Here is an 18,683-nt window from a genome sequence, read left to right on the forward strand (position 1 = left end):
CAGCTGAGGCCACTGAGGCCCCGGGGTGCCCTGACTTGGCCAGGGCCATGCTGCCTGTTGGGGCACAACTTGGACTTACTTTCTCATCCCCCGCTCTGCTTCTCAGGGCCCCTGGGGTCCTCGGGGGGCAGGCCGGACTCCTCGCCCCCACCAGCTTGGTTCCCACCCCTGTTGCCACAGGGACAGCTCCACTAACTCTATGCTTTTCTTACAGAGCAGAGACGACTGGCCGCCCTGAGCGCAATTCAATTCAACAGACATTTACTGAGTGCCTACTATGCGCCAGGCCTTAGGCTAGGCACTGGGGTTGGGGAGCAGAAAGGAAGATGGGGTCCCGTCCTCAGGTAGCTCCGGGCTGGGGGCGGTGGGGCTTGGAGAAGACTGGTAAGGGCTGAACGGCTCGGCACCAGGAGAGAAGCTGCATGCAGGGCTGGAAGCAGCAGAGATGCCTGGGTTCAACTGTATCCCTGGAGAGCTGCTGTCCCTCGTCCGTGCCTCAGTTTACCCATCTGTACAACAGGAGGGAGGTGAGGTGGGGTGAGACGATCTCTAGGATCCTTCCCGGATTCCATGGGGATGGAATCAAGGGATGGGGGCAGAGCGGGGAGATGACTGTTCTCCCCGCACAGAGGAAATCTGAAGGCTTCTTGGAGTAAGAGGCATGAGGTCTGGGCTACAGGGGGTGGAAAAGGGCGGGAATGGCATCCCAGGCTCAGGAACAGCTGCCCAGGTTATGAAGGGACGTCATGGGGTATGAGCTGGCTGGGGGAGGGGCCCAAGGGCGACATGCTGGGGTGTGAGCTCTATTCTGTGGGCTGTTGAGGGTAGAGAGTCAGGAATGAATGGTCCTGCTCTGTCTTGCCCCCTCTCCTCTCCTTTCCCCCGGGGTTACACTGCACGATCACATTTCCATTGCACCTTGTGGCCATGGCAGTGTCCGCCCCGTGCTGGGCACTTTGCACGGTTAGTCCCCTTTGCAGCCTTGTAACGTGGGCGTTAATGGGCCCAGTTCACAGATGAGGACGTGGAGGCCAAGAGGGAAGCTCTCGCTCAGGGTCACGATCTGCTGCCCAGACTCTCTGTGCTTCTCTCACTGGCTCTCCCTGAGGAATGTCTCTGTCCTGTGTCATGTCTCCCATCCTAGGAACCCCACCCCTACCCAACCCCAAGCTCTGAGGAGTGCCTCCCACGGGCAACGCAGTCGGGTTTGAGGTGAGGGTGGGAAGACCCCCAGATGTTATTAGCCGGATGGACTTTCTCCAAGACCGGAGTTTCTGCCCCCTCGGTCACCCCCTGAGATGGGGTGAGGCAGGGGGGCTCCTTCCCACTTTACAGATGAGCAGGCTGAGGCCCTGGGAGTCATGGGGCTAGCTGACAGTCAAACTCAAGGAAGTGACGGCCTGAGGGAGCCCCATCTCTTATTGTCCAGAGGGAGGTTCCGTTTCCCAGAGATCTGTGCAGAGGGTGACCCCTGCAGCCCTCTCTAGGAAATGGAAAAGGCTGGCGTTGGAGTCCAGACCTGGTTCAAATCCTGGTTTTTGTCTCGCACAAATGGTGTGATCTTGAGCAAGTTGTTAATTACTCTGAGCCTCGGTGTTCTTATCTATCAAGGGAGAGGGCAGGCCTCCTTCATTCAGTCGTTACTAAATATTTATTACCTCCTGGGGGCTTGGTGCTGGGCCTTCCTGGGGAATCAGGCCCTCCCTCAAAGAACTCAGCCCAGGGGTAAAAAGAGCAGTTCCGAGTCTGGTGGTGATGGGAGAAAACCCTACGGGCTGCGGGAACCCACAGGAGGGACCCTAACCAGGCTGGTTTACTTGGCTGAGAAAGCAGGAGGGCAGGAGAGGAGAGAGCAGGCACCCGCTCCGCAGGACCCCAGGAGCTGGCGTTCCAGGTCTGCTGTTAGAATCTTACCAGATCAGTAGACCTTGGAGGACGGAAGTGCTACCCTCAGATTTAGCCTTTAAGGAGGCTCGTCCTCTGCTGGGTGATGGCTGAATGATGGGGCCATTAGATTGGAGACAGACCAGTGAGGATGCTGATTGAGAAATTCATTTTGGGCAAGGAAGGAGGCTGAGGCAGCCAGGGCAGAGCAGTGGGAGGGCGTACACAGCAGCTTTCCAGGTGTTGAGGGGCTGGGCAGCTGCGGGCTTCTGGCTGGCTCGGGGCAGAAGCAGGAGTGGGCAGTGGGCGGACAGTGGAAGGGGACAGGAGGCAGCTGGGGTAGGGGGGTTTGGGCCTGGTCAGCACCTAAGGGATAACAGAAGCCTCGGGAGGGGCCGAGATGCTGGGTAGGGGGTGGGAGCAGGCTTTGGGAGGTTGTTTGAGGGCCAGGACCTGGACTTCAGGGGAGGCCCCTGTGGAGGGGGAGGGCAGGGGAGGTAGGAGGAGAAGCCAGATGTAGGGACTTTAGGCTGCCCTGCCCCGGAGGGGGAGGGCACAAGTCATAGGTGTCAGGCGTTTTGCCCCGTGCCAGACCCACGGGAGGGGCCCAGAAGGGTCAGTTCCCACAAGTCATTGGCCAGCAAGCAGAACCTAGTCGGTCCCCTCGGTCCCCTCGCCATGCCAGCCCGAGGAGGAAGATATTTGGGAAGAGCATTTGCATGCGTAACAAGGCTAAAGTGAGGGAGAGAGAAAGGGGGAGCAGGAGATGAAAAGAAATTACCATACGCCAGGATCTTGTTATTCAACCCAATTTTCAAAGGACCACAGCTGTCGCACTGAGATAATCCGTTAATTATAACAGCCCTTGTGCTTTGGCAATGGGAGAGAAACCGAGGCTGGGGAGCAGGCAGAAGGCGGGGGTGGGTGCAGGCCTTTGGGGGGCCGGACCTGTGAGAGGGGACAGGGGCAGGTTAAGAGGGGTGTGTTGCCCTTCAGACTGAAAGGAAGACACTGTTGGGGGGCCAGGCCTCCTCCCTTCTTGGCTGCCATCCATAGGGCAGTGGGTGGTGAGGACCTGCTGTGTGCTGGGTACCCCCGCCCCCCGCCTCCCACAAAGCCAGGGTGCCATGACCATACTAGGGGCAGCTGAGTTTATTGAGCACTTACTGTGGGCCAGACTCTGCTCCGTAGCTGTTCACTCACCGCCCTCCGAGGTGGTGCCCTTCTAGTCTCATTGTACAGAAAAGGAGGCTAAGACTCAGGGGGCCACGCTGTGGGGTCGGTGGCAGAGCTAGGATTGGAGCTGGACGTGGCCCGCCCTTCCAGCAGAACGGGAGGGGGCACCGGTATCCCTGGCTTGCCCTTGAGTTTCAGGACGAAGGAACTGTAGCTAGGTATAGGACTCTTGAGGCTCAGCCTTATCATCAGAGGACCGCCCCCCCCCCGAGATGACAGACCCATGCTGTTGGAGGGTGGCTTGGTGGCCACGCGCCCTGGGCCATGGTTTCTACGCAGCCGGCAGTCATGGGGTGCCCCCCCCAACCCTGCCCCGCATTTCCGGGGCTTTTCCAGCATGGACAGAGCTTCCTTGTTCTCCGAGGCCACAGCTGCAGGCCCCTGGGGGCTCCCTCACCCGCTCCAGAGAAGCTACCCCAGGGCCAAGAGAGGGTCCCCTTGCCTCTGCCTGATTCACGGTTGGGCTGGGCTGCATCCTTGGCTGGCTACAGGCCCTGGGTGCTGGTCCTGCAACAGGCAGTGGGAGGGCGGGCAGGTGTCCCAGGTGAGCAGAGTTAGGGGAACTCAAAGTCTGTGGGGAGAGGGGTGGGAGCAAGTGGCCATTCCAGAAACCCCAGGGCCCTTTGCTGCAGGCCCTACTTTTGAGGGGGTGAACTTAAAGCTGTCTGCGGGGTGTGGCTTCTGCAACGGAGGCCTCTGGCCTCCTGGTGTGCACAGCAGGCTTAGCTGGCAGTGTTTTATGGGGTAGGAATTGTGTTTGGAGCGAGTAAACCTCAAACCTCAGCAGGAACCCTGAACCTGCCCCAGGAACCCAGGCAGCATCATTAGAGAGCTGGTTCCCTAGGATGACAAGCAGATCTGGGAGAGTATATGGTTGCTTCCCTAGTTTGGGGTCCCCCTCCCCCCGTGGGCCTGCTTAGAGCTAGTGGGTGTTTGCTGTCCGTCCCAGAGCCACAGAAGAGGGAGGCAGGGACAAAGGTGCTCTTGAGCCCCAGACCAGGAGGCTCGTGGGATCCCCCCACCTCAAGGCTGGGATTCTAACTATTCCCATGCTGAGGTTCCCTCTTTGGCTGGTCTCCCAAGCTCCAGTGCGCCAGGGCCAGAGGGCAGTGCAGCCAGACAGGCAGGGGGGAGGATGGGCATTTGCTCTATCCGTGCAGGGATGCAGATCCTGGGCAGCCAGAACTTCCAGGTTGTTCCATGAGAAACCGGGATTTTTGAAATGAAGTCACGGAAGTTTTCAATATTGGCAACTCAATTAAAAAAAAAAAAAAAGTTTTGAAAGCACTATCCAGATGAAACAGGATCCCACAGCATCTCTTGACCCAGATCCTGGTGCCACGGAGGGTCAAAGCCCCTGTGTAGGAGTCGTGAGACCTCAGTTTCCTCCTCTGTAAAGTGGGAATGATAACTGAGGTTGTGCGGAGGGCAAACGAGCTAACGTGAGAGGTGCTTAGGCCCAGCCCGGGAGGGAGCCAGGACTCTGTGTCCCCCTTGCTAGACTGCCCATCCCTCCCCCGCCAGGCTGCCTCCCAGCGGGCTGCCCCCGGCGCCCCCGGAGCCTCTCTTTCTCCCGGTGGGCTCCTCGTGGGCCACCCCGCCTTGGGACTGCCCTGAGGGTGTTGGAAGGCAGGGACTGGTCACCCCTTGGGGCCCTGGAGGAGAAGCAGGCGGAGGAGGCAGAGCTGGGAGGGCAGGCCTAGCCGGTGCCTGGTACATAGTAGGTGCTCCATAAATGTTTATTGAATGAATGAATGGAGGCCATGCAGGCAGAGGCAGCCGCGCGTGTGCAGGCACTGGTGAAAGAGCGGGTCCAGTGGAGACTGGTGAGTAGTGCCCGGGGTTGCAGCTGAGCGGGGCCTGGGGTTTGCTGGAGCCAAGTTCAAGAGGCCAGCAGGGACCAGGTGGGGGGGGTCAGGGACTAGGTGGGGGGGGGGGGGAGTTCATGGGCCCGGTGGGGGGGCTCAGGGACTAGGTATGGGGAGGTCAGGGGCCAGGTGGGGGGGTCATGGGCCAAGTTGGGAGGCTGGGGTCAGGTGGGGGAGGTGGGGACCAGGTGCAGAGGTCAGCCAGGGAGGCAGGGACCCAGGGAGGGGGTCAGGGGTCAGGTTGGGGGATGGGTCAGGTAGGGGGCAGGGGACAGGTGGGTATGTCAGGGGAGGGCAAGGATCAGCTGGAGGAGGCAGGGGTGAGCTGGGAAAGGCAGTTCTCTGAATAGCCTGGAGGATTCTGGGAAAGCCAGAGGTAACCCCTTGGGTGGGACTAGGAGGCGAACTTTTAACACAGGTCACCCTTGGCTTTGGGCGGGAGGATCCCATGCTCCCCTCCAGGGCCTGGCGGTAGGTGGTCTGGGGTCTGGGCTGCTCGGGGCTGGGCAGTGGCCCGTCTGTGAAGCGCTCTCCACAGAATTGGTGTCAGGCCTCTGTGGTCAGTTTTTCTGGGTAGCTTTTCAAGACCAGAGCCTTTTGGTAAAAAGCCTCCCATCTTCCTGCTTACCTCCTCCCACTGAGGCGTGGACATGACGCACGTGCTAATGATGGGCATGACAGCCCCGGGAGCAGCTGTGTTCATGGGTGACGACTCGGTGGGGAGTTTCCAGAGGGCTTTGGTGAAGGGGGTGGTTTCCCGGTAAACCAGAGAGACACCAGTGCGCAGCTGTTCTCCCCCTGCACAGATGAGGAAACTGAGGCCCAGAGGGACAAGGCGCTGACCAGCCCGTGGTCACACAGTGAGCCAGCCAGCAGTGTGATGTGACAGCCCAGGACACCGCAGATGAGGCCAGGCCCCTTCCCTGACCAAGGCTACCAGGCTTGGAGGCTGGTACTTATGTGTTAAAGCTGTGCAAACCCAATTAAGTAGCACCCCCCTCCTCCCCTGCCCCCCCGTAGCTCTCAGCCCTTGCTGCGGGGTGGTGTGGCGTGGCGTTCTCCTTCAGCTCTTCTAGGTGAGCTGGAAGCTCGGTGAAGCCAAGGCGTGCACGTCTGCTTCGGGGCCGGACCCCCAGCAGGTGTGCGGTGAATTTGCGCCCAGGTGTCAGGAACGTGGGCGAGTGTGCAGCGGGTCCCCGTGTCCCTTGTGACACAGATACAGGTGCAGCCGTGGTCGGCTGGCCCAGCCCCAGAAGGTGCAGAGCCGGGAGCTGGGGCTGAGGTTTCAAGGGGCAGAAGCCAGCTCCCCCGAGATGGGGGACAGCCGCGCGCAGGGCTGAGCCTAACGAGACGTGCTGGAAGGGGGATGGACGGAGCTGGGCACCTCGGGGGGCAGCACAGACTCCTACTGCCCAGAGCTGCCTGAGGACGGTCTGGGCACTGGGGCTCCCCAGTGGAATGTGTGAAGGGGCCCAGGGCTTTGGGTGACATCCAGGACGAGGGGCAGCTGGATCCAAGAGCTGGGGACTTGAAACCCCAGTGGAGGAAGAGGAAGACAGGATGTGAGGCTGTGTAGCCTAGAGAAGTGGATTGTAGGGGTGTGAGATAATGGTGGGGCCTTGAAGCGGGGGATATTGGCCTTGATCTCAGTGGCTCCAGAAAGCACTTGGACCAATGAACAGAGGTGCAAGGAGTCAGAGTTGGCTCTGTAATAGAAGAAGAAATTTGTAACCATCAGATCTGTTCAAGAAGGGTGTAAGTAGCTGCCGGTGGATGCTGAGATCCCTGTCACCGGTGGCATGCAAGCTGGGGAATGTTACCTCTGCAGGAATTTGGGAAAAGTCTGGTAGTTCTAAGAGCTCAGGTGGGCCCAGAATCCCCCACTGTGTGGTCTTGGGCAGATCACTGTCTTTCTCTGAACCCGTTTGGGCATCTATAGATGAGAAGCATAAGGGGGGGCTCATGAGGCTAACAGGAAGGCTCAGTGCATTTCCTGCACCCCATAAGCACCCCATCAGTGGGGCCCCTCCTTCTGATATGTGACATCCTGACTCAGTGGAGTCGGGGACCCCAGGATCTCTGTCTGCCCTCCGTCCCCGCCCCTAACCCTGAGCTCTCATTCCACACACCATGTTCTGAGCACCTGCTGCATGTCTGCCCTTGTGCCAGGCATGGAGGTTAATTATAGTTGTGAACAAAATAAAGCCTGCTTTGATTTCATGATGGGGGGGGTGGGGAGGGCAGCTGATAATAAATAACCAAGTGATGTCTGGCATTGCTGAGTGCTCTGAAGGGAGTCAAGCCAGGTTTGGTGTTAGGGAAGGTGGGCTTGAGGGGAGCAGTTGAGTAGAGACCGGAATAAAGTGGGGGTAGTGGCCTGTGCAGACACTGAGGGAGGAGCATTCTAGGAGTGAGAATAGCATGTGCAAAGGCCCTGAGGTAGAATTGTGCCTGGGGGAGGGGGTTGAGGAACACAACTGGCCTGGAATAAGTACTTCCTAATGATGGAGAGATTGAAGTTTCTTTTGGCTTGTGGACACTTTCCTAATAGGGAAGAAGGTGCATACACAAGGGGTAGGAGAGCCCCTGGGCAGTCCATGCATGTCCAGTCTCTGCCACGAGCCCAGCTCTTTAGAGGAAGCCGGGGAAGGAGAGAGCCTCAGTTTTCTCACCTGTAAAATGAGACCAATAGCCCTAGTCACTCAGGATTGATAGAAGATTCAAGGACTGTGCAATGTCAGCCAAAGGGATAGTTATGACTATCTTATAGGTGAGGAGACTGAAGCCCAGAGAGGTTCATTAATGTGCCGTATGTCACACAGCTCAGCATTCAATCCCAGGACCCTTTGTCTTCAACATCCATACTTCTTACTTTCTGCTGGGGCTCATTGTACCTGAAATCCAAATGGTTTATGGCCAAATGGCCGTTCCTTGGTGGAGGTATAATGATCCCATTTTATAGATGCAACTGAGGCCCAGAGCGGCGTGCCCCGGGGAACCCCAGTGCGGTGGAGGCAGTGACAAGATTCAATGTCCAGCCACCCCAGGGGTGGCAGGCTTTGTCCCAGAGAGCAGAGGGGACCCTGTTGCTGTCTTTCAGTAGACAGAGGTGAGGCGACTGCTTGCCCCATGAGTTCTGGCTGGGTCCCAGGAGCCCTAAGGCCTCCTAATCCTTCATAATGGCATTGACCTGGACAGTGACAATGGCACCTCAGGGGACCTTGGCCAGCCTGGCCCAGGGAAGAATCCAGGCCAGGGCTTTCAGCTGCTGCAAATGAGATTTCCCCGGTCCACCCTCATGTCCCTGCTCCTGGGAGGCGGGAACGTGGACCGCACCCCTCCCCACCCCACCTGTTCCCCAGCTCCCACCAACATCTGCTCCAGCAGTGTCCCCACGGGAGCCTCCTGCCCTGTCCAGTGTATTTGTCTCTGCCACGGCCTGCGATTTTGGGGGAGCCCCGTGAGATAGCAAGGTGGTACTCAGCAGCCCACGCAGGTGGCAGCCCTATGTCTCTCCTTCCCTGCTGATCCTGGCTCCCCCACCTCCCGCCCCTCCCCCCTCTGCCGCAGACCTCAGCCTGCCCGCCCTCGCACTCAGCCCAGGGAGGGGTTGCTCTGGGGAGCTGCCCTGGGTGCCCGACAGACGACAGACGACAGACGGTGCGCTCTGCCTCCCGAGCAATGTCCTGGGTTAAGCTGGCGGGGGAGGGGGGGGTTCCTCTGGGCCAGGAAGCTCCCAGAAGGGATGGGGGTTGGCAGATCGAGGTCTGCCACTGCCTCCCTGGGGCCTGAGCCTGACCTGCCACCAGCAACATGGGACCCTTCCCTGGTCCTGGCGTCCGCTTTCCCCTCTGGGATGGGCTGGGACGGGGTGGAGCAAGGGTTCTTCCAGTTGTGAAGGATTCGGAGTCCATGGAGGCGCCCGGAGCCTTGTGGCACCTGGAGGACAAGGGCATAGAGGCCAGCTGGATAAACCAGTGACTTCTGGGGTCGGTTGCCGAGGCCCAGAGACGGGGCGGGGTGGGGGGTCATGAAATTTGCTGAGAGTCACTCATGTTCTGTGGCTCTGAACGGAGGAGACCCCAGCTGAGCTCTGCCCTTCAGACCTGTCAGGGCTTGCTGCCCCTCCTTCCTCCTCACCATCCAGGGTGTCCCCACAACAGGGGACATCTGTAGCCAGCCAGACTGGGGTCCACCCCAAGCGCCCTCTGCAGTACACTGCACCCTCCAACCTTGCCCCCCAACTTTTCTGTGCTGGCTGGAGAGAGGGGGGCTGCCCCTGCTCGGGCCAGGGGTCTCTTGTTCCTGCCACAACAGTGTGCCCCCTGGGCCAGAGCGGGGGGTGGGGGGGTGGGGGGCAGGCCCAGTGCACGGGTAGGGGAGGGGGAGTTGGGTCAGCTGGGAAGGGGGGAAGCTGGGCCAGGCTCTCCCAGGTTTAACACCCCTGGCACAGGGCAGCAAAGGCCTCTGCTTCCGACAGCTGCTTCCGGCTGCTTGCCCCTCCCTGCGAGCTGGGCACTGGTGGCATTTCTGCCCCGGGTGGGTGGGCAGCAGGCTCCGTGCCCTCCATCATCTCCCTGAGCCTCTCTGCTGATTGGTTCCTGTCTCAGACGCTCGTTCCCCATTCATCTCCATCCCCTGTCTCTCCCCGCTTGGCTGTCTCCGTATTTTGCTTTCCTGTCCTGCCTCCTGCCTGGCCTTCTATTTGCAGCTCCCTCACTCCTTCCTCTCCCTCTGCCATCCCCCACCCCCGCCACCGCCCCAGGGGTGGGGGCAGGGCCCTGCTCCTGCTGCTGGCATGTGTGCTGGGGGATCCCCAGGACCATGAGGACCCCCAGCTCCAGGTGTGAGCCAGCAGCCCTCCCCCATACCTCAAGTAGGTGTGCGGCCGGGCAGGGGGCCAAGTGCTGCTCTCAGCACCTTCTTCTCCTTGCGGTCCCCCTTCCCCGGCTGCGTCAGGCCTCAAGGGGCAGTGGGCAGGCGGCCCAGGGACTGGGACCGAGTGGCTGACGCACACACGGGAAGGGGTGATGGGGAGCCTCCTCCCCTTCGGTCTGAGTCATGGAAGGGGTGGGAGGGTGAGGGGAGCTGGGCCCCGGGCCAGGCCATCCTGGAGACCAAGAGGAGCTGGAGAGAGGGCCATGGGCAGGGTCACCTTGAGTTGCTGAGGTCGGGGCTTTTGTCTACGCTGGACTGTTTGGGGAAGGGAAGCGGTCGGAAAGGACTAGCCGGGCTCGCTAAACCTTTTCCTAGCAACCCCCCACCACCATCAGCCTCTTCACATCCCCTCAGCATGGCCTTGGATTTCCAGAAGCTCCAGCCAGCTCAGCTCTGCCCTGTACCCCCTGGGCCCAGCTGGGGGTGCTGGCTTGAGCAGCTCAGATCTGAAGGGCATGGGGAATGGGGTGGGGGACACTCTGTGTGGCTCAGTTGCACAGGTGCGCACGTACATTAACATGGGGAACTCACACGGTCTGAAACATGTTGACATGCCAGCAGGTATGTGTCTGCGTCCCTGCAGATGCCCCTACGCGCATCTTTCCCCACCGCTCCACACGTAGGTGAGCACTCCCAGTGGCGGGCTGCACGCGCACGGATCCTGGGCTCCCGCTTGGGCATGAGGGTGCACACACGGCTGCCTGCATGTCCGTCTACTTGCATGCGTCTGTTTGCACACCTCTGCGCCAGTGTTGTTGTTGTTTAAAGATTATTTACTTATTTATTTGACAGTGAGAGAGAGATCACAAGTAGGCAGAGAGGCAGGCAGAAGGAGAGGAGGAAGCAGGCTCCCCGCTGAGTAGAGAGCCCGATGTGGGGCTCGATCCCGGGACCCAGAGATCATGACCTGAGCCGAAGGCAGAAGCTTTAACCCACTGAGCCACCCAGGCGCCCCTGCGCCAGCCTTCTGAGCCAGCGCACACCTGCGCACATACCCGCATACAAATGCGTTCCCCGGACGCTCCCAGCAGGGGCCGGAGGTGCAGACAGAGGGTTCCCTGACCTAGTGAGCTTGTCCCCTCAGCCTCTCCCAGTACAAGCTTGTTGCCGGTGGCAGGGGAGGAAACTGAGGCCCCAAGGAGCCATCAGCCACGCCAGATGGGAGTGCTAGCTGCGCAGCCCAGCCAGAGACAGAAATACTCTGTGCCGCCTGGGCAACCGTCCCTGCCCGACCTCCTTGTGCCCTCTCCTCACCCCCGCCGCCCCCAGTCCCCATCCGGCCCCTCAGCCCGAACCAACCTTGCTGGGGACTGGGAGCTGTGAGTTGGCCTCACCTAGAGGTCCGGATAATCACAGCTTCCGTCGCCATGTCTTTAATCTGAGAGGTCATCGAATGTCCCATTCGCGCGCCCCGTTTTCCACAGAAACTGCCTGCCTGGACTTCTTCAGGGACTGTTTCCACCCTTGCTTCCCTTTCCTCTCTTCAGCCCTCTGGGGCTCCGGGCTGTAAATTGGTTTTGCTTTAACAGCAAAGGTTTAATACATTTTTTTTTTTTTTCTTTTCAATGCACTCTCTCTCCTGGAGTTTCCCAGGAGGAGGGGCGTGAGGCAGAGGTGGCTCTTGTGAACGGGGTCTGGCTTTCTTTGTCCAAATGTGGATTTCTCCGGCCTGGTCTCCATAGCCCTGGCCGCTGCCCAGGGCGAGGGGAGGGCGCACGGGGCTCTTCCTGCAAATCGAGGGAGCCTTGCGTGGGAGCTGGGGCCACATCAGCTGAGCGGCCCCTGTCTGGCTTGCTGGGTGATTGGGGCAGGTGTCCCCTGGTCAGGGGCTCAGTGCCCCCCTCCCCGGAAAATGAGGGGCTGCCGGCTGTGGGCCCTGTGCTACCAACGCTGGTTCTCTGCAGCTCAGGCGCGAGCAGCATGGCTCACCGTACTTCTTCCCCATGAGACGGCTGGGCAGAACCTGGTCCCCACTTCAGTGTGGCAGAACGTTCAGAGATGGTTCGATCCCTCTGGCTGATTGGGCTGGATAGAGGAGGCTCCAGGCCTCCTGACTCCTGGTGCCTCGGGATCCTTGATCCTCGCCCAGGCTGTGCTGTGTGACTAGGGGCAAGTCCCTGCCCTTCTCCGGGCCTCTGACTCTCCAGCCGCAGAGGGGATGCGGGGTTTTGGCCACACTGTTCGGGATGCTGCCCGCTTCTCCGTCTGCCTGAGACCTTGTACTACAAGATCGGGGCCCAGTAATGGAAAGCACTTTGGGGAAGTGATATTGGGGGAGGTCTGGCTTCCCAGACTCTTGCCCTTTCTCCCTTGGCTCTGCTGCCACGTGTAGAAGAAGCTGTCTCCGTGCCCTCCCCCTGTGGGAGACCCCCAGCTTGGGGGGGCCACAGCCATGCTGCTCTGCTCCCCCTCCCCCATGGAAGCTGAGACAAGGGGATTATTTTTGGAACAAGAGCGGTTACACAACAAATGAATTATTTATCTTTGGGCATGGAGGGGAGGAGGCATTTTGCTGGGCTTCTTAATTCCTCTCTTGGATTGGAAGGTTCCTGCCTCGCTACGGGGTCATGTGCATACGGGCCCATTTGTCCAGCATAAGGCCGTTCGTGGGCATGCTGCGGTGTTCTGGCTCATGGGAGAGGGCATGTGGGTCTCTGTGCCGGCAGGTGGACGAGTGTGGACACGAGTGCTGGGGAGTGTGTGTGTGTTGTGTCTGTGCGTGTGCACACACGCACCTGACCTGTCACTGTCCAGTCTCCCTTCTCTGCCCACCATCCTCAAATTCTGTCCCCCTGTCCCTACTCCTTGTTTCTTCTGTGTCCTTCCCTCCAGACCTCTTGACCCTTCTTCCTGTCCTGCCACCCCCCACCCTCCCTTCTTTTACGTAACAGAGACCCCTGCTTGCTGCTGGCACCAAGGACCCCCAGTAGGAGGGGGTAGAGAAGGGACAGGGGCCCTTGCTGGAGCTTTAGTGGGGCTGTTCCGAGTTTCCACTGATCTGTCACCCCCTCTCGGTGCTGCCTTTCAGGAGCCAGGTGACAGATGGGTCTCGTCCTTCCTGCCCTGTCTCTCGCGCTCCCTCCTCGGAGCTTCCCTCTCCAGCGGCCCGTGGGAATCGTGGGAATCGTCTGAAGTTCTGAGCCCAGAACCAGAGGAGGAGGAAGAGAAGGAAGAGGAGGAGGAGGTGGAGGAGGGAGAGGAAGTCAAGTCTTGAGAGCCTGTGCACCCTCCCAGAGACAAGCGGTGGGGGTGTGTCCCGCTGTGTGTCCCTGTCCCAGTGGCCTGCACCTGCTGCTAGCAGCCCCCAAGGACTCCCCCACCCCACTCCCCAACACACGGTTGGCACCGGCCGTGTCTGCCTCACCAGGGGCCCCTGTGCCAGGGGTCGCCCCCAAGATGGTGGCGGCCCCAGGGAGGACTGTGCCGCCAGCCCCAGCCTCCCACTGCTAGGTCCTCCCCCGCCCACGCCCCGGCCCCCCTCTCTACGCCCCCCCAGTCCGGCCTTCCCCGGAGGGTGGGGTGGGGGGCTGTGGCCAGCGCCATGCTGCGCCTGGGGCTGTGTGCCGCCATGCTGCTGTGCGTGTGCCGGCCGGGCTTTGTGCGCGCCGACTGCTGGCTCATCGAGGGCGACAAGGGGTACGTGTGGCTGGCCATCTGCAGCCAGAACCAGCCGCCCTACGAGACCATCCCGCAGCACATCAACAGCACCGTGCACGACCTGCGCCTCAATGAGAACAAGCTCAAGGCGGTGCTCTACTCCTCGCTCAACCGCTTCGGGAACCTCACGGACCTCAACCTCACCAAGAACGAGATCTCGTACATCGAGGACGGCGCTTTCCTGGGCCAGTCGAGTCTGCAGGTGCTGCAGCTGGGCTACAACAAGCTCAGCAACCTGACGGAGGGCATGCTGCGCGGCATGGGCCGCCTGCAGTTCCTCTTCGTGCAGCACAACCTCATCGAGGTGGTGACGCCCGCCGCCTTCTCCGAGTGCCCGAGCCTCATCAGCATCGACCTGTCCTCCAACCGCCTCAGCCGCCTGGACGGCGCCACCTTCGCCAGCCTGGCCAGCCTCATGGTGTGCGAGCTGGCCGGCAACCCCTTCAACTGTGAGTGCGACCTCTTCGGCTTCCTGGCCTGGCTGGTGGTCTTCAACAACGTCACCAAGAACTACGACCGCCTGCAGTGTGAGTCCCCGCGCGAGTTCGCCGGCTACCCGCTGCTGGTGCCCCGGCCCTACCACAGCCTCAACGCCATCACCGTGCTCCAGGCCAAGTGCCGGAACGGCTCGCTACCTGCCCGGCCCGCCAGCCACCCCACGCCCTACTCCACCGACGCCCAGAGGGAGCCCGACGAGAACTCGGGCTTCAACCCCGACGAGATCCTCTCGGTGGAGCCCCCGGCCTCGTCCACCACGGACGCGTCGGCGGGGCCCGCCATCAAGCTGCACCACGTGACCTTCACCTCGGCCACCCTGGTGGTCATTATCCCGCACCCCTACAGCAAGATGTACGTCCTGGTCCAGTACAACAACAGCTACTTCTCCGACGTTATGACGCTCAAGAACAAGAAGGAGATTGTCACGCTGGACAAGCTGCGGGCGCACACCGAGTACACGTTTTGTGTGACCTCGCTGCGCAACAGCCGCCGCTTCAACCACACCTGCCTGACCTTCACCACGCGGGACCCCGTCCCGGGCGACCTGGCGCCCAGCACCTCCACCACCACCCACTACATCATGACCATCCTGGGCTGCCTCTTCGGCATGGTCATTGTGCTGGGCGCCGTCTACTACTGCCTGCGCAAGCGGCGGATGCAGGAGGAGAAGCAGAAGTCGGTCAAGGTCAAGAAAACCATCCTGGAGATGCGCTACGGGGCAGACGTGGATGCCGGCTCTGTCGTCCACGCCGCCCAGAAGCTGGGCGAACCCCCTGTGCTGCCTGTGTCCTGCATGTCGTCCATTCCTTCCATGATCGGGGAGAAGCTGCCCACCTCCAAGGCGCTGGAGGCCGGGCTGGACACCCCCAAGGTGGCCACCAAGGGCAACTATATCGAGGTGCGCACGGGTGCGGGCGGGGATGGCCTGGCCCGGCCCGAGGACGACCTCCCGGACCTGGAGAATGGCCAGGGCTCGGCCGCCGAGATCTCCACCATCGCCAAGGAGGTGGACAAGGTCAACCAGATCATTAACAATTGCATCGATGCCCTCAAGCTGGACTCGGCCTCGTTCCTTGGGGGGGGAGGCGGCGGTGGGGACCCCGAGCTGGCCTTCGAGTGCCAGTCCCTCCCCGCAGCCGCCGCCGCTGTGTCCTCGGCCGCCGCCCCCGGGGCGCTGGAGCGGCCCAGCTTCCTCTCGCCCCCCTACAAGGAGAGCTCCCACCACCCGCTGCAGCGCCAGCTGAGCGCGGACGCTGCTGTGGCCCGCAAGACCTGCAGTGTGTCCTCCAGCGGCTCCATCAAGAGCGCCAAGGTCTTCAGCCTGGACGTGCCCGACCACCCGGCTGCCGCGGGGCTGGCCAAGGGCGACTCCAAGTACATCGAGAAGGGCAGCCCCCTCAACAGCCCACTGGACCGGCTCCCGCTGGTGCCCGCGGGCGGCGGCGGGGGTGGTGGGGGTGGTGGGGGCAGTGGCATCCACCACCTGGAGGTGAAGCCCGCCTACCACTGCAGCGAGCACCGGCACAGCTTCCCAGCCCTGTACTACGAGGAGGGCGCCGACAGCCTCAGCCAGCGCGTGTCCTTCCTCAAGCCGCTGACCCGCTCCAAGCGGGACTCCACCTACTCGCAGCTCTCCCCCAGACACTACTACTCAGGGTACTCCTCCAGCCCCGAGTACTCCTCCGAGAGCACGCACAAGATCTGGGAGCGCTTCCGGCCCTACAAGAAGCACCCCCGGGAGGAGGTGTACATGGCTGCCGGCCACGCCCTGCGCAAGAAGGTCCAGTTCGCCAAGGACGAGGACCTGCACGACATCCTCGATTACTGGAAGGGGGTCTCGGCCCAGCAGAAGCTGTGACCCTCTCCTTCCTGGTGAGGCCGGACGGGGGAGGGTTGGGGGGGGCCCCCACGGGGAAGGGCCCGGCAGCCGGGCAGGGGGGAGGGGGTGGCGCTGGGGGCCGGGGCCGAGGAGCGGACGCACACGCACACCCGCACGCACGCACCCATGCACACACCTGACCACCACCTGACTGTGAACAGCCACCACCCGACAACAACGGACAGGAAAACAGAGACACGTTCTCCTTCAAGTTTACACACTGATACCGAAACCAGTCGTCTTTACTGTGCTGCCCAGGGACTCTGCTGGGGTGTGCGGGGCTGGGGAGGGCGGGGCGCAGGCCAGGAAGCCCAAAGGGGGTGTGGGGTCTGGGGCTCTGGGACTAGGGACCGGTGTGGGGCAGAAGAGTCTGGGGCGGAGAGAGGGTCTCCCCCACCCCGACTCTGGGGCTAGGTCACTCGGGGATTGAGCACCAGGCAGACATTGGGCCTTGTTTCCTTTTATGGCGGGGGACTCTGAGGCCCGGAAAAAGAAGGTGACAGCTCCAGGGCCACATGGCAGTTTAGGCAGTTTTGCTGTCCCTCCTACCCTTCATCTGCTCATCACCCCCTTCCAGAGCTGTGGTCTCTTGGGGCTGAGGGACTTGAGAATCAGGCAGGTGCTTTTCCTTTCTAGAAAGCCCCATGGCCACGCCCCCAAGTGTGGAGCTATGGTTCATTACGCTGGGGGTCCTTCGCCACGCCTCACCCCTGCCAGCACCCAAGAGAAACAGGAGGTCTGGCTTGCAAGAAAGGAGCAGAGGCACAGGGCCATTCCACCAGCCCCCTTCAAGTGTCTTCCAAGTAGCCTGGGGGCTGCTTCTGGGGTCTGAGGAGAGAGCAGGTGGGCCCACTCCCACCACCTCTCAGGTGCAGACCCCTTCACTCCAGCCCCTTAGCCTCTCTCGGCCTCAAGGACCCTTCCTTATGCAGAAGGGCAGCAGTGAACTGTGATGCCTGGGACCAGTGGGGAGGCAGGGTATTGGGGGGAGGGTCTTCCTGCCTGTGTCCCCACATCCTGGCCTCCCACCTGCCTGATCCCCTGTTAGGGGATCTTGGGGCAGCATCTCGGCCTGCCCAGGGGAAGGAGGGCTTTCCCAGGCTTACTCACCCGCCACCTCTCGGCTGCCCATCCCTGCCCCGCCCTCTGACTAGAGGGGCTCCCATGTTTCCATGGAAATGGCCGCTCCTCCCCTTGCCGACCCCCACCCAACATCGAACAAAGCACAAACAGTGAGCACCCCCCACCTTGCTGGAGTGGGGGTGGGGGCGGGAGCAGGCAGGTTCGTGGGGCCCCTCCCTCTGCCTGGCCAGCTTCTGTCGCCATGGCAACCCAGGGCCTGGCAGTTGGGACGGTTGGGCTCCTCGGGGTTCTCCGTCAGTGTGGGCGGCAGAGGGTGGTAAGGGAGGGCAGGGCCAGGTGGCTGCAGCCTTTCTCAACAGCCAGGGGCTTTCAGGGTTGAGTCTGGATGGGGGCGGGACGTGGGGCAGATCTGGGGTCCTGAGCACACTGTCAGGGTGCTGAGAAGCCCTTCACCTTTGATAAGGACTTGGGCCAGTGGGGGTGGGGACAACTATGGCCTTGGCCACCTGCCCACCTGCTCCCTGGCTCCCCACCCAACTCCGGATGGGAAGGAGCCCACTCACCTTGCCCCACACCCCTGCTGGAGACCCCCCAGCCTCTGGCCTATCACCTCATTGGGTTTCCTGAGATCTGGGGAGCGTGGCTATGGGGTGAGGGTGGGCATTGGGGTGAGACTAAGACCTTTACTGTGTGTGGGGGTTGCTGACCAGGAAAGCTAGTGCCATCTCCTGGGTTGGGGTCGGGGGGTCTAGTGACCTTCCTGCCAGGGGTAGGTAGAGTCTGGGGCAGGACTGTTGCGGGGGGCTGCTAGGCTCACAGGAGCGCCTCTCTTACACCCACTTGGGGGACAGACCAAGCCCAGGGCTCACTTTGGGGGTGACATTTGCAAAGAAAAGACTGTTCTGGGGAGTAGAGAGGAGGGAGCCAGCGTGGACGTGCAGAGCAGACCTCCCTCAACCCCCGAAACCTGCGCCTCCAAGCCTGCCTCACACCAGATTGGCAAAACCGAGAATGGCAAGCGGGCAAAGCCAGTGGCGTGAGAAAGCAGACTCCTGTTATATTTGCATGACGATTTTACTGTATTTTTCGGAGCAAACATCTGTCGTCTATGTGCCAGTTTGTCTAGACTCCCCGCCCCCCCCGCCCCCCTCCACCGCCCCCTCTTACCCACGTTCCCTTTGTCGTGATCTGACAAGCAGCTCTTGAAACCTGGGGAGGGTCCAGCTCTGCAGAAGACCCAAAACAGGTGCCACTGAAACGCAGCCCCTGCCCCGCCCCCGTGTCCTGTCTCTCTGAACTTGGGCCCACAAGTGCCGCCTTGCCCCTTGGGGCCGCCGGTTTCCTACCTTTGCCCTTTCCCCTCCTCCCTGCCAGCGAAGGGGGCGTGCCGGGACCTCTGTCCCACCTGCTGTCATTTTTCCGATGAAGACGTTGGGGGCCCCCCGAAGAGGGAAGGGCTGGGTGACTTGACTACCAGGCTGGAGTGTAGGACACGGTCACCTAGCTAAATCCAGGGGGCTAAGAGCTCAGGGCTTCATGGGGAGGCGGGGTCCCTGAGGGAAGAACCCACGGAAGGAGCCAGGGCCGGGTTGGCCTGGTCTCACCGGAGGTGGCACTTCCCACAGAGTGAGGGTTCCTGA

The 18,683-nt window shown here is 61.3% G+C and overlaps 1 protein-coding gene across 4 annotated transcripts in view; it reads left to right on the forward strand.

The window, feature by feature from the left end:
- ELFN2 (extracellular leucine rich repeat and fibronectin type III domain containing 2) overlaps nt 1-18,194 on the forward strand; it is a 52,580-nt gene extending 34,386 nt beyond the window's left edge. For 2 of the 4 annotated variants that reach the window (XM_004743174.2, XM_045083902.1), the window contains exons 3-4: nt 215-4,946; nt 12,955-18,194. In XM_004743174.2, the coding sequence (XP_004743231.1) occupies nt 13,468-15,939 (2,472 nt within the window). In that variant the 5' untranslated portion in view covers nt 215-4,946; nt 12,955-13,467 and the 3' untranslated portion in view covers nt 15,940-18,194. The remainder of the gene's footprint in view (nt 1-214; nt 4,947-12,954) is intronic. The other 2 variants (XM_013051591.2, XM_004743178.2) reach the window with 1 other exon arrangement.
- The last annotated feature ends 489 nt before the right edge of the window (nt 18,195-18,683 follow it).

The sequence above is a fragment of the Mustela putorius genome, unplaced genomic scaffold (assembly GCF_011764305.1).
Source record: "Mustela putorius furo isolate JIRA1106 unplaced genomic scaffold, ASM1176430v1.1 tig00000738_pilon_pilon_pilon, whole genome shotgun sequence".
Classification (NCBI taxonomy): domain Eukaryota; kingdom Metazoa; phylum Chordata; class Mammalia; order Carnivora; family Mustelidae; genus Mustela; species Mustela putorius.